Source organism: Manacus vitellinus, unplaced genomic scaffold, assembly GCF_001715985.3.
Source record: "Manacus vitellinus isolate BGI_N305 unplaced genomic scaffold, ASM171598v3 scaffold_22_pilon, whole genome shotgun sequence".
Taxonomy (NCBI): domain Eukaryota; kingdom Metazoa; phylum Chordata; class Aves; order Passeriformes; family Pipridae; genus Manacus; species Manacus vitellinus.
In genome coordinates this window covers 648,184-663,839 of record NW_021939632.1, presented here as the reverse complement: position 1 = coordinate 663,839, position 15,656 = coordinate 648,184, and the positions used below count along the sequence as shown (strand labels likewise).

The following is a 15,656-nucleotide window of genomic DNA, read 5'->3' as shown; positions in this document are numbered from 1 at the left end:
AAAGCATATCCACCCAGCACTCAAGCCCAGGGCATCAGAATCCTTACAGCCTGTAAAGGCTCCGTAGAAAACCACATTTGCTTTAAGTCTCACCCAGAGCACCTCCCAGAGCTTCCCCAAGCCATCTGTGACCACTCAATCATCTGCACCACAACTCCCACCCCTGCACATCAACTCAGTTCTGCTGGAGCCTCTTCATCAACTGTCTCAGTTCATCCCATACACAGCAAGAGAGGCCCAAACATGACAGGAAAACCACACCTGATCTGTATTCCAAAAGATCCACAGAGCTATGATTATATCTAGGGCTGCCTGCTTACAGCTTTCAGCTAATACACACCAGGCCCATCCTTCAGCTGAGAGTGTACTTATCTTCAGCTAAGATACACATTCTGTGCATCTTTGCACATAATCCTAGCAACCTACATACAGCTGGGTGTAACAGGAATAGGTATTCACTCCTTTTCTTTAAAATTCTTTACTCTTATGTATCTGCTTGTCAGGAACTCGAGCTTTTCAAGTGAACTTTTAAGGTTCTACTTTCTAGAGAGAGAAAAAAAATTGCCCTATCTTCAAGCCACTGTAACATATCAAAAAACCCAGTCACTAGAGCATGATACAGTTGCAGATCCAGGACCGCTGAAAAAGCACAGCTTAAATTAACTTCTTTATTTTACACATATTTGACTATTGGTGTTTCTTACCACATAAATCAGTCAATAGTTATGATTCAAATAGTGACTTTTTGAAAAACTCTAAAAAACTGTAACACTGATAGAAAGATGTTAATCATAAAGTCTCATAATACAATTATTTAACAATTTCTTGTTTGGATTGTGTTCTGTTTGACTCCAGCATGTAAATTTTTACAGTGCTTTCTGTAAAAAACAATTTCCTATATTTATCCTTGTTTTGGAGTCACATTTACCAAGCTTTGAAATGACCAGAAACTCTGGCAATTGATAAGCTTCCCTGAAATAATCTGCGGCATCTTTGCAATTCAGAAGAAACCAGATCTCCCTCTTGTGGTCTTCTATGTAAATAGCCTTAACTACATCTGTGTGCTCAGAAGTGTCTAAAGAGTTTTCTTTCATGAAATATCAACAGAAATTCACTATATAAAGCGTTCTTCCTAGAAAGAATGAGAAGGAGATTGTTTTCACTTTATTTTTATCTACATGGTATTTTCTTGCAGAAAAACCACAGAGATTGAAAATGCAGTGCTGACTCCTGTATGCCACCACCTGAAAGAAAGTGGTGGGGAAAAAAGTTACAGAACAAAGTAGATGAACAAACCTAACAGTGGAGGAGCCATTAGGTTTCTATAGGTAAGTGCTATCTAGCTGAACACACAAACTGCAGTTCTAAAATGCTCACACTTCAGTTACACAAAGCACATGACAATCTCTACCTCACAGACCAATCTTACTCCTCAAAAGCCACAGTGGATATGCAGGAACCCATGCTCAGAACTTCCCACTTCATGAGATTAACAAGTCTGACACCAACATAAAAAGAAATTTTGTGCCTTTATTGGAATGGTGTTAGGCTTTAAATACACCAATTTTGATAACCTGATTATTTGGTTTAATTAGAAATGACACTACAGAACTGCAATACTGGTCCAACAGTCTTGTCTTTACTTTTTTTTTTTCTTTTTTTAAAGCAAGAGATAGTATGAAAATGCACCAAGTAATCAGAAAGCACTAGCAGGCATCGGTTAATCCAAGATACTAGCTTCTTAGTTCCAAAAGCACTCGCATTGTATGGAACCCAGGATTTAGACTGGTCATGATTTGCAAGAGCTAGTTGCATGAGTCATGACTTTTTCCTCTTTTTTTTCTTTTTTTAATTTACTTTCAAGTTGGTCACTGGTAAAATTTTTCCTCAAATATTACAGTTTCTTTAAGTCATATTTTTTTCCTCAAAGTATAAAAAAGTATGAAATATAAACAAGCTCCTGTATTGCACCCATGAAAGGGTACAATGGAAGCATTAGAGAGCTGACTATCTACACACCATCAAATCCCATCAAATCTTGGATACTTCATTAATATACAAAATATCAGGGCACAGAAAGAACTAAAATCCACTTTTTTGTTTTGTTACGCACAGGTTCAAATAATCAATCTAAAGAAAAAATGTGATCATTTTGGCTTTCCACTACATCCGCATGTTGAGACACTTATTAAAATAATCCTGCTTAATTGTGTTTGGTCTTTTTCTTACTGTCAAGTCATGTTTGTTATCTTAATACCAGCCATCAGACAAACAAGTAATCAGAAAGACTCTTCCTCCTCCCCACTTCCCTATCCCTGACCCCTCCAGGGTCAGCTTTAAGACATGACTCCAAACACAGGGTTGTGACGACAGATGCTAGGACCAATCTCTTCATAATCTTTTTTGGTATGGCATACTTGGTAGAATTCAGGCTGCAAAAGAAAAGAAAAAAAAGTTAGTCTATGGTATATACACCTTGTTTGAACAATATCAACTTTTATGCAGCCATTGGAAAAAAAAAACAAATACAGACAGTACTAGAAGTCCTGAAATCAATACACATTATGCGTGGCTAAACACCAATGAAAACGTGTTCTGCCACAAAACTAAAATGCACTATTTAACAACTCATATAAAGCTGTTCTTTGGCTTTAATCTGCTCTTTCAAACTTTAAAGTCTAACACAAAAACTTCAGAGAGGGCAAGGAGGGTGTATTTGCTACCTGAGGCCTATCAGAAATCCCCTAACTGCATTTAATATGAAATGCAGGGGAGATGAGAACTCCAGAAGCTTAGTCAGAATGGCTCAAACATGCTCAGCTTTACAGGTAACTTACTGTGGAAGCCAGCATTGATCCTCCAAACCAAACTGCATATCTCTGCATATGGTGTGTGATGACTTGTACATCAATGGGCTTAGGCTACAGAAAGTAAGAGGGGAGAAAAGAAAGATTAAAAGTCACTTTTGCTGGTAAAAACTAGATCTATTTTTAAAGAAGTGTATCTACCAAGCTTACTTTCCACAAATTAGTACTTTCTTAAGTGTTGTGTATGTAAATTTACAATTATAGCATCAAATTTTCTCTTGTACAACCCAGATTAAGAAGCAGTTGTTGCTTACAGATCACCAGTTACCTCTTTTATCAGATATAAAGAGATACTTGCACTCACACCAATTTTTTTTCACACTATTTTCTTCTGAATTTCTTGATGGACTATTTATCTATGCAGTTGTAAGCATATATCCATACTACCCAGCCCATTCAAAACAACACACCTTAGAATGATAATTTTTAAGTTTCACATTATTATTCTAACAAAGCATCAGTTACAGATTGAAAGTTTACCTAGGACCAGTGCAGTGGTAGTCACACTTTTCTAAACTAAAACACTCATTCCAGTCAGCCATTCTCTTTCCCTCCATATCCACATAAACCTTCATTCCTTACTTTTGTTTATCAAAAATGGTAGTAAATGTAACAGTTTCAGAATTTGTTTCAGAACAATCTGCTGGAATTTGAAACCGTATCTAAAAATGGCCTGCAACACATTTGCAAAATTCAAGGCAGTGAGTAACTGCTTGCCATGCCTGGCACCCTGAAGAATAATGACATCAGATTTCCTTATTCATGTCCTACTTTCTTACTGAGTGGCACAAGTCTAGTAAGGAGAACTGAGAATAAACAAGGTTACTTGGACTAGAGAACCATGTGTAACTGAAATTTCAGAGTTGTCTACATGGCATATTAAGAAGCTTAGTGGGGGTTTAAGGGATTGTTTGAGTTCATCTAGCCAGATTACTACTAAAAACTAAGTCAGGAAATCACTTTAAAAGCACAATTTTTTTTTCGCTCCTGGTATACAGAGTCAACAGAAAAATGTAAAAGTTAGATCAGAGGTCTGAAGGGGAAAGAACACGAATTAAGGATTATGCAGTTTAGTGAAAACATGAAGTCACAGGATCATAAGATAACTTAAGTGGGAAGGGACCTCAGAATGTCTCTAGTTTGTCCTCCTGCTCAAAGCAGGGTCAACTACAAGGTCAGAGGAAGGTATTCACAGTTTTATCCAGCTGAACTTCAAAAACCTCCAAGGATGGAGACTGCACAACCTCTCTGGGAAGGCTGTTCCAGTGCCCAATTTCCTCACAATGGAAAAGTTTTTCCTTTTATCCGGGTAGAATATCTTGTTTCTATTCATCTGTTGCCTCTCATACACCCACCGCTCAGCACTGTCAAGGGCCTGGTCCCACTTTATCAATAATCTTCCCACATGTACTGAGGTGCTGCTAATTAGGAGTCCCAAAGCCTTCCTTTCTCTAAACAAGGCTCCCTCAGCCTTTCCTCACAGGACAAGTGCTCCTGACTATCCTGGTGGCTCAACAATGAGCTTGTTTCATCTCCTTTATGTTTAAGTTCAAAAGACTGAGGATGATTTGTAACTAATCATCTTACTTCGTGCAGTAAGCACAAAGAAAGCTGGGGAGTGATCAACTGCCAATATGTAACAGATGTAATACACAAATCTCTGAAGAGCTTCTGTAAGAACTTCATTTGAAGATAAAGACATTTCAAAGAACATCATCACTGCAATACGTCATCTGCATGTTTTCCAGGTAACAGGGGACCGACAGATGCTTGTTAAATGCATTGGCTGCACCAACTAACCTTCAGTCTGCCACCACTAAGTTCTTCACTAAGTTTCAGTCTGGCATCAACAGTCCTTTTCAAGTCTCGCTGTAAACGGCGACCGAAGTCCCTGAACATGGTTGAGCCTCCAGAGAGGACAATATTCTGTTTTGAGTAACAAAAATTGTTAATCACTTCTCAAAATGTGAGTCTCCAATTTTATCCGGTTGCTGAATTCTAAGCATCTAAATATATTTTTTAAAGCTCCAGTTAGGAGGTATGCTTTTACTGTAAGATTTAAATTATTTAACGCTTAAGTATGACAGAATACGAATTCACAAAGAGTTTGTCACAATGAAATTGGCTGTGCTTTAAAATCCATTTATGTCTTTTTACATCTCACCACTTTTGCTCATATTTGTGTTTCCCTAATGAAACACCACATTCTGAAAAAAAGTGAAAAACTTACTGAACTGCATATTGGATTACTTTCTACAAAAATAGTTAATTTTATTGTTTTGTGTGTGTCAGAGTTTCAAATACATATTTCTATATAAAGCACAATTAATCTAAAACAAGTATTAAAAAAATGCATTGTAGCTACTGACCTTATATAGAGGACGTCTAACATCAATGGGACAATTTTGAATAACTTCATCTACTACTTCTGAGATTGGTTGTGTAAAGTCGGGATTAGCAAACTACAAACAAGAATAAAATTAAGGCACATCAATGTGGAGGACCACATATTGCAAAAGAAAGGAAAAGAAAAAAAGAGAAGAAAAGAACCACACTTTCATACTAGATGTCGTGAAAACTAACAATGGAAATAGTTATGTTAGATATTTTTGCTGCCATTTTTAAGTGCTTTATGTATCAACCTGAAGTTGTATAAAGATGAGTGGCAATCAAGAATCAAAGTCATGCTGACTTATAACAAATATAGAAATAAATTTAAAAATAAGAAGAAATATAAGACAGGACAACAACTTCTTTACACGGCTGCAAATAGAATTTATATGCTATCATCCAAAATGCACTTAAAACAAAAAGCCTAGACAATTCAAACAGACTTACCTCAGGATGAAAGAAAATCTCTGGCCCCAGGAATCTCTCATAGCCAACATCAATGGTAAACTCTTTCTTTGAGATAGCATTAATTCCAGTATACTGTTTAATCCACTTTGTACCATCTGTGTCATACTTGTTAAATTCTTTTACTAAGTCAGGGCAAACATAACTAAAGCGCTCCTGAAAAATGAATATGTACAGTTAGAAGTACCCAAAGTATAGCAGAGAACCTACTGTGAAATTTTTAGAAGTACAGCAATTCAAACTTTTAAGAATAAGTATTAAATTGGCAGATAAAGAATAGGCCTCAAAACAGCTGGACTGACATTTCCTGTACACAGGTAGATAATGGCTCTGCTAGTACAGATCACTTCTGTGCAGCACTGAAAGCTCTTGCTGAGCTAAATTACTTTTCTTCTGCTTTTCCTCTGAACTTCTACAATTGTGAGAAATTAATTCTAAAGTACTTTGAAGAACTGCTATAGAAACAAAGTTTAAGTGTACTTTAAGCTGAATGTCTCTCAGAAGAGCTTTATACTACAAAAAAGAACATATCAACATTCAGAAAAACAGTAATTACAGCTCTTTGCATTACACATCCCACCAAGAGCAATTGCTATGGAATATCACAATAACAAAAGTAACAAGAATAATAACAACAGTAATAATGATAATGGAGGGGAGGAGAAAGGGGAGACTACAAGCCAAGAGTGAAATTCTAGGCCAAACTGAGTATAACCCAACTGCATACCTTAAGTTTAAGCTATTTCATGTTATTACATTTAGACATTTTTATATCATTTAAAAACAGAAAGATAATAATTGCGATATTATTGCATTTTCAAAACAGATATCAGGCTCTGATCTAAAATAACTTGAATGTCTGCAATGTTTATATTACCTTCACTGCTTTAGCTGTTTCCAAGGATTGTTCAGGAGGAATTCCTACTTCTCGCTCCCTCAGCAGCTGCTGAATGAAGTATGTTATATCTCGCCCTGCAATTGGAATGTGTTTGATACAGCTGCCAATCACGTATCCTTCAGCCTGTGAATAAAATTAATGGGAGAAACACACTGATAAGAACTCCTGTCAATAAAGCTAAGGAGTCTATACTCCCATTCGCTACCTGTGATTGTGAGGCTGAAGCCCTTTAGGACTGGCTCATTTAAATACCACAAGACCAATTCTTCACAATATAGCCTTATTTTACTTTGCATTGCATTGGTTCACAATTCTTACAAGGTTAGGAGGAACAGAAAGGTCACTACAGTACATAAGGCAGACAAATGGCTATACTCACTATTCCTTGGCCTTTATTTCCTCTTCAAAATGAGGTTACTCTTACCAAAAAGGTCAAGGAACCTTTTTCATGAAATATTATTTTAGAATAAATGATGTGGCCCTGCAGTCACAGCCACTGATGTAAGGTGTTACAATCCACATGAACCAAAATTAATTTTCTGAAAGCAGGGAGAAAATGCATCATTTCAGCACAGCAACTGAGACTGCTTAGAAATCAGACTGGCCCATAGTCATCCATCAGCCTACCCTTGCAAGTCACACTTGTCCTGAGGACCAGTATCAAGGCATTAAAATTATCTGTTCTAAACATAGAAACCAAGTTTGAAAGACTGACCCTCAATCTTACCAGACCTGCTATATCCAAACAGATGAATCCAGGTATCATACTGATATTAAATGCTTAAGTTTTTCTATATACACACTCCTTGCATTCATACAAAACATTCTTACTAACCTAGAAAATAATAAAGTCATAAAAACATGTACCACTATTGTTAGCTTCAGTACAGAGAAGCATTTGCTAATTCCTCTTTATCTATTTACAATAAAAGTGATAGACCACTGCTGACAACTTGTTCAACATGTTTAAAAATTCCAGAAATCAAGCAAATGGCATTCTGCAAAGGAGCTTAATGCTTCCAAGGGAGATGGAATACCTACTCTTATTTTAATCGGAAAAAAAAAAACCAAACTCAAAAATCAAGAAAAGTTCAACTCTTTTAGGCAGAAATTTGAAGTATAATTTTAAAAGTTTACCTATAGAAGGTCTGAAGTGTCAGTTGTCTCCTAAGTCTTATTAAAAATATGCCATCTTGGATGAACAGTCTGAACAAAGATTTAGTCACTATATTCCACCAAAATTAATAAGAAATTGCTACGACAGCATATGTTTGATCACCACCAATGCTCCTATTTGTTATAACAAAGAATTTTTAAAAATTGACGTTACTATGGCACGATAAAGCTTTGTATAGATTTTTCTCTTAAAAACTACAACCTAACATCATTCTAAAAATACAAATGCATTTGGTATGTAGACATGAATTTACTTCCCAAGGAAAGATGGGCAGAAATCTATAACCAGCCACTTGAAACAAAGCTCACTATTAAATATTTCAATTATAAAATTTCAAATATGTAGCTTTGTAAAAGGAAATCCATACCTGCAGTAAAAGCAGTAATTTGACAGTGAAGAAACTGCAGCTGTAAGTGTTCAATATTTAATAAAACATTACACAGTTGTATAAGTTTTTGCTTTTAGCAACTTGACATATTGGAACAGATATTTAACATTAATTAACCTTGAGGGTTGTTCTTTTTCAGTCAGGCAGGAACTTTTTTTTTTGCTGATGCATCACGGCATGTGACAAAACACTGGGCAGCAGACGGAGAAAAACTGTAAACAATACTACATCTACCCTCAAATACTTCCCATTATTTCTATTTAATAAAAAAATTGAATGAGTCAAATGAAAAAGTTCCCAAATTTTTGGAACTGACTGTTGTAAAGAGCATATGCACTCTCACCAGCAAAGCAAATTGGAGATGTGCTAAAGCAATATAATTTCATCCATGACTTGGCATGGTCTTGGCAAATCACCTTTTTTAAGGTAAGCCACTGAAAGACAATATGCCTTGACAAATTGAGGGTGTTCTTCAGGAGTTTCTGCACTACAAAATAAACCAAAACTCACACCCACAATCCTGGAAATTATTATTTTTGAAGATTCCTAGCTATACTTTAGTCTGTGTAGGTGTATACTTCCGAGAACTTACAGGACAAACTGTTCTCCAGTTAATTGCTTCTGTAGTTTTGAAGCACACTTACCACAGGAATAACGTGAGTGACACCATCCCCACTGTCTATAACTGTGCCAGTCAGCGTTCGTTCTCCTACTTGTCTTGACGTCCAAGATGCAGCTAAGGCAAGGACAGCCTGGGAAAAACACACACCAAAGCCAAATCTTAGTAAAACCACTGTACTGCAGATCGATCCCACTTTACATCAGTTCTCCCAAGGACACCCAGATTGACAACCCCAGGGTAATTTACAGCATGGAAACTGATTTAATAATATTATACATGTTTACACAATAGCTTAGAAAAAAGAGGCTGCAGAAATGCAGCTTTTGAATCCTGCCTGATGCTTTTTTAGCCATGCTCAAACATCTTCTTTTGTTACTTTATATAGAGAGGGATTAAACTCTTGGATTTATACAATTATTATGATGTTGTGTGTTTTTTTATTTATTTATGATGCAACAGATATTATACTCCACTGTTTAGAAGCCTTATAGAAGTAAGAGAAGAACAGTACCCAGCTAACTGACCAGAGAATCAATGCATATCAAACATGCAGTGGTGGAACTGCTAACCAGAAAAACATAAAATTATTCCAAACAGGAAATTAATTTTAGCCCAAGGAGAAATACTGTAGCCCTAACTTTCAACAGTCCTGCCCTTACCTGAACAGCAATATATAGCCCTGGAACGTTGAAAGACTCAAACATGATTTCAGCAGTATATTCTCTATTTTCTGGAGTATTTAATGGAGGCTCAGTCTGTGAGACAAAAAAAAACCCAAGTTTTCACTTACATTCAAACCAAACACTTGACTTTGAAAAAAAACAACCACCAAATTGTAAGTTTTGAAAGATGAGTCATTCAACAACAATAGAATGTAAAAATAGTAACAAGCAGAGGGTGCTTAAGAATTTATGCAAATTGCATTAAAATAAAGAAACACAGAAGTGCAATAAAAACATTACTGTAATTATTGCTTAAGAATTTATATAGCAGGCCCCCTTTGTGAGTTGCTTAGCTCATTACAACTTTTGATTTCGTTTGAAAGAATCAAGGGCTATCAATCAAACTATGTCAAAAGATGCAGTTTAGCACATTTTAAAAATGACAATTTTTAAACTTTCTCAGTGAAAAGAGCTGTTTTCCTTCAGAAGGCAATCACTATAAAGTAAGTTCATATGCTTAGCTGTAGAAAAGTACTCAAGTGAGAGAAGCTGGCAACAACATACAAATATGCCATGAAGATTTGAACATTGACCTTAATTTAGATCAAATGTGCCCAAATATGACAATCATTCCAATTTCACAGAAAAAAAATCCCAAAATTCACTCTAGATACGTCATCCAGATGGTAGCACTGTGAAAAGAAAGTAATTGCAGTTGTGTAAAGTCTAAACAGACAAAATTTTTTGTTTTGCCTCAAAAATGTAGACTTGAGATCATTGAATTCAGTGCAGAAGTAAAAGAAAAAACTGGTGAATCAGACACAATTTGGAGGGAAACAAAGAGAACAGAAAAATGCTTGCAGTACAGACACTCTGACATTTTTAGAAAAATTAAAAGAACCTGGATGGGATAAGCCAGGTCAAGAAAGTTCCAGGTAATTGATTTACTTCATTTTTCACAGTATGCATATTTATATTTAAGAATTTACAAAAGTCAGCACATTCTTATTAGTCATATACCATTTCTTATGTAGGACATAATTTAACTTACCAAAAGAAAATAATGATCCTCGGGTTCTGCCCTTAGATATTTAAAGATTACTTGCTCCATAAACCTCTCCATCAAGTCCCAGTCTTCAACTATACCATGGCGGATAGGCCACTGTTGCAGAAAAATATCGAATTATAACTGAAATCATTTATCAACAGTTTTCAACTGCAGTATGATCTACACATGCAAGAAACCTTGCTTTAGGTTCTCCCTATTTCAATGTGACACCTATGAAAAATTCTGATTCCAACCTTGAACAGCAGAGACAACACATTGCATTTTTCTCAGTACAACAGAATGGTGGCACAGGATAAACCAAAGGTTCCGCCCAGCCCAGCATCGCAACTCTGATGCTGCTGACAGAAGTTGCTAAGGAATATGAAAGAATGAGTATTTCTGCTTAACATCCTTCCAGCCTCCATTCACTTCAAAAGAAATATATATTCACATACTGTCTTGTAAATTCCCACAGGCTTCTGAAGGTCACCAAAACTAATACCATTTAATTACCATTTAAACAGAGTTGATAAAAAGTATTTAAGTTACTCAAAAAGTATTCTCAAGATGATGTTTACTGTTACAGGCAATGATTTCTAAATGTGTTAGAAAGTGGTTTTAAACATTTCTCTTAATACCTTGGTTGCATAAGTTGGTTTTTCTATTGCTTCGTCCCCAATAAAGAAGTCTAAATCATCAACACCTTTCAAAACCCTCCTTTGTGCTTGATCGACCACTTTTGCCGACTCTTTGATAGCAATACCTTTAACAGAGAAAAGACAGTATTGCAGATCATAAATCTTGAACTAAAGAAAGAAAACCAGCATTGAAACATAGACACACTAATTGCATTTATCCTTTGTTTCAAACATAAGCACAGAAAAGCTAAATAAAACACAAATAACTTGAATTCCACACACAGATGAACATAATTTATAAAGTTAACATAATTCAGACCTAAATGCAAATTGTTAGACACCAACATGCAATCCGGGAATAATATAAAATATAAAAAGAATCTCTAAAATATGGTATCCCTACAGATCTCATTTTATTCAACAAGTTGTGGGAGCATGCAGAAAATTAGCACACAATTATTATTATTATTGTCATTATTATTCTTTAAAAAAGAATGCTGTTACAGAAGCTGCATAAAAAGAAAGAAAACCTATTGCCTTATATAAATGGATGTTTTATTTCACTTGCACCAATTTGATTTCTGGACATACTATGAAAGTGAGATATGGCACGAGAAAGGGACTGAATAGGAACTAAACCAAAAAAACATACAAAGAATGCAGGAAGGAAGAAGCAGGAGAAAATGTAAGGCATACAGAAAAATAAAATTGGACAGAAATAAAAGCAGCATTTTTAAAAGGACAGAAATTTGTATGACCACATAATGCATCTTTAGATGCTTTAAAACAAATTTTCATTAAGTCTATGTAAAATGTCTCCCTTTAAATCCTACTCTTATCTTATTTTTACGAATGAGATGGAAAATTTCACTTAAGAAAGACTATATATCTCTGTCACTTTAAGGAATAACTGGTAAAAGTTAAGAGCTTCTTTCTTGACAATTCATTCCATCTAGGATAACAAACAGAAGCTTTTATCAGACAAATACTGGCTAAGGCTAAATACGGTATCCTGGAAAGAGGGATCAGTGATTAGATATCACAGGAACAGAGATGTTCCTCTCCATCTTTTGCATCACCCCGCCCCCAGCTACCAGGTTTGCTGAACCAGCAATATCTGCTGTATTTTTTAAGTCTTACTAATTGCCTTTAAACACAATCCATTACACAAATCAGGAAATTCATATATACATACATATACATACATATACATATATACATATATATACATATGAGAAGCATTAATATCAGCCTCAACTAGTCAAAGGCTGTGCTCCAAAAGCCCTTTCAATGGTAGAAGCATTTTTCTAATTCTCACCTTTGGTAAGAAGTTATGTTTGCTCTCAATAAAAATCTAAAATTATGAAATCAGCTGCTGCAGCCTCCAGCCCACCAGACAGGGCAGCACAGCTACAACAGCCTGCTAGGACCCAAAGCACCCTGAGTTCACTGATGCTCCCCATCCTCCTCCCTTCTCTTCCCAGAGAGAGCAACACAAGCTGAGCTGTGCAGCCAGACAAACTAAGAAGTGGAACGTTGTGAAAGACTGAACAGGATGAAACAGAAGTCATTATTTTGGGCTCTTCAGGAAGAAAACTGAATCATACTGCGACTTCTGTAGCTGCTTACAGGAGAACAGAGAGGAAGCAGAAGGCTGAGGAAGCCAAACAACATGGGGGGACAGATAGGAAGCAGAAGCTAAAAATCGGGGGAAGATGTCGCAAGGCCAGGGCTTGCTGCAAGTGAAAAAACAACCTTGACAAATACTTTTCACATCATCATTACAGATTTCACACATCTGGGGAAATTTTTCTGTCCAGATGTGTGCTATCTTCTAGAATTTTCAAGTAAAATCCACCACTTGCCACAGGATTATATTCACTCTCAAGTCCAAGGGGTTTCACTCTCTTAACAAGCCTAACATGAGAGGTCTCAATATTTTGCTGCCCTTGAGCCCAGTCTCTTCACCCTGAGTCTGAAAAGCAGAAGTTAGGAGCAAACAACCTGAATCAAGAATCATATCCTGAAAATACAAACAGGAAAATAAACCTTGCTGACACCAGAGCTGGGGTTACTGCAGTGTCTGAGAACAAGCAGCCCTCCAGGGGTACCCAGAGCCAGAGCCATTGCTTTTGGTTTGCTTGGCACAAGAATTAAGAGCTTTTAGGAAAAAAAAAAAAGAGAACATACTTGCGTCAAATCAATTTTTGTGCTGAAACACTACTCAAGCCAGTTTTTCCTTTTAAAGGTAAAGGAAAGGCCATCAGCTATCACAGATTAACTAAAACAGATGACAAATCAAGGGAACTACTTGGTAATGGAAAGATGCTGACTCCTATTTTAACATACAGCAGGAAAAACCTGATTAACTGAATAAAAATCAAGTAAAATTAATGATATAAGATCTAAAAATCAGCCAGGGAAGAAAGCAGCAAACCCAAGTCTCTTTTAAAAAATCAGCCCAATATATCCTCATTTACTTCACTTTCCATGCAAGCACTTATCATCTCTACAGAAGCATATTCAGATTTAAATCAAGAACACAGCATAAGGAGATAAAAATTTTTTAAGAGCAGGAGTAAATAAGATAAGCTGCAAGGAAACAAGGCAGAAGGAATGCTGCTCCAACCTGTTTAACAGCAAACATTAATTTTAGAGAATCAAAGTGATAAAAAGCAACCGCCACTGCTGGAAGCTGAAGGAGAAACCAAACCATCTTTCCACTGGGGATAATATTAAGGAAATTAAAGACACCAATGTGCTTTGAAGAAATCCACAATATTTGGAACATTTCACTTTGAAACTAGGAACTGCTGTACTCTATTTTCATTTCTCTAATGTGGATTACACCAGTGCTCTTCTATTTCGTTCAAGGCAGAGGATTAACGCAAACTCACGCAGTCAGTGTAATTATCTAACTTGGGTTGCAGCACACATGAGAAAAAGGCCTTTTTTACTAACAGAATTACAGTCAAGGACCATTTCAGCTCTAGGAGCATCTAAACTGAGCATCCTTTTTTAAATACACCACACCAGATCAAAAAGCTGTCAAAAAAAAAAAAATCTCATTTCTCCCCTTTCTCTTCTACTTTAACAGCATTACTGTTGTATAAATTTCTCTGCCTAGTGATCTGACAGATCATTTCATTCCCAAATTTGTTTAAAACGTCATATTTCTTCTCCATTTTTAGAACAAGAAAGTGATTTTAAAATTAAATAAGCCAAATCTGAAGATGCAGAAAAAGTATGAAAACTCTATTTATCTCAAATTAAATAATCATTTCGCCATTTACAACTTAATGACTGCTAAGAAGTTTAAAGAGCAATATAAGACAGTTTCAGTAAACTTTGTAATCTAATGTTAAAATTTTTGTGTGAACAGCAAAACTGTAGTGTTTTATATTTCACTGAGATAAACCAAATGAAGTTAATGTAGAAAACCAAACAAAGAACTACATATTAAAAGCCAAAGCAGAAGACATTTAAAAGATTCTGTTAATGCATTCTCCTGTTCTGATACAAGTACATGAATTAGCCTTAGCTTTCCATGAAAATTGCTTTTTGAAGTATGTTTCCTAGAAAAATTAACACAGAGCCAGAACTACCAAGTTCTATTTTACAGTGGCTGTGCTGAAGTAGTATTAGTCCCAGGTCTCTTCCTGTTGTATTTACAAGGAAACTGGGTGTGCTAATTATTCCTTTTTTACCAGGATGTAATACGTGATTACTTTGGCACGATGAACAATGACAAACTGCCAAGTGGTGTAGGGGGTCAAAAGGTGAAGCATTTCTAAAGGAAGCTGAGTGAGTTCCACTCCCTAGAGTAGAACTGTATCACTTCAAGTGGGAGAAACAGTTTAGAAAACAGGGAGTGAATAAATAAGCTGTTCCACATGGGGAAAAAATGGAAATGTTTTCTTGTTCTATTTGCAAAACATAGTAAATTAACATCACTGTAATACTGACAAACACCTGGAAGTATAACATTTTAAACCCTAAAAATATTAAACCATACAATTTTGAATTTTTTCTATATTTACAATCAGCTGAAGTTTTACCAGATAAATCACTAACAGGGGAAGAACCTTCTAAAAAGTAAATATAGCCATGCTACTGGATTTTAACATGACTTCAATTTCCAACAAGTTAACTAGTATCCTTTTTCAGTGAATGTATCTTTCTAACTGAGTATCCATAACAAAACAGATCAGAGCCACACTATTACTCTGTGTCATCTCTCAGATGTCTTCCCAAGTTGCTTGGTTTTATGTTTTGGGTTTTTTTACATAGCATGTTATAGAAACTCCAAGAGTAACTTCAGCATTCATACCCAAGTATCAAATACTTACATGAAGGAATAATGAACTGGGGTTCAGTATTACCCGCATATCCAAGCTTTGTATACCTGTTGAGGCAAAAAAAGGATTAGGTTAGAATATCAATAACACAAACATCAAGGATACTTCCCTTTTTAGTGAAGAGACCCCTCTTCCCTTATCA

At 35.9% G+C, this 15,656-nt stretch overlaps 1 protein-coding gene across 1 annotated transcript in view; it reads right to left on the bottom strand.

Moving 5' to 3' along the window:
* Positions 1 to 1,510: 1,510 nt before the first annotated feature.
* Positions 1,511 to 15,656, bottom strand: part of ACTR3 (actin related protein 3) — a 29,470-nt gene continuing 15,324 nt past the window's right edge. Inside the window, exons 2-12 of the mRNA XM_018072667.3 lie at positions 15,506 to 15,561; positions 11,157 to 11,281; positions 10,522 to 10,632; positions 9,468 to 9,563; positions 8,831 to 8,938; positions 6,601 to 6,744; positions 5,706 to 5,879; positions 5,237 to 5,329; positions 4,668 to 4,793; positions 2,838 to 2,921; positions 1,511 to 2,432 (exon numbers count right to left, since the gene is read on the bottom strand). Of these exons, the coding sequence (XP_017928156.1) occupies positions 2,337 to 2,432; positions 2,838 to 2,921; positions 4,668 to 4,793; positions 5,237 to 5,329; positions 5,706 to 5,879; positions 6,601 to 6,744; positions 8,831 to 8,938; positions 9,468 to 9,563; positions 10,522 to 10,632; positions 11,157 to 11,281; positions 15,506 to 15,561 (1,213 nt within the window). The 3' untranslated portion in view covers positions 1,511 to 2,336. The remainder of the gene's footprint in view (positions 2,433 to 2,837; positions 2,922 to 4,667; positions 4,794 to 5,236; positions 5,330 to 5,705; positions 5,880 to 6,600; positions 6,745 to 8,830; positions 8,939 to 9,467; positions 9,564 to 10,521; positions 10,633 to 11,156; positions 11,282 to 15,505; positions 15,562 to 15,656) is intronic.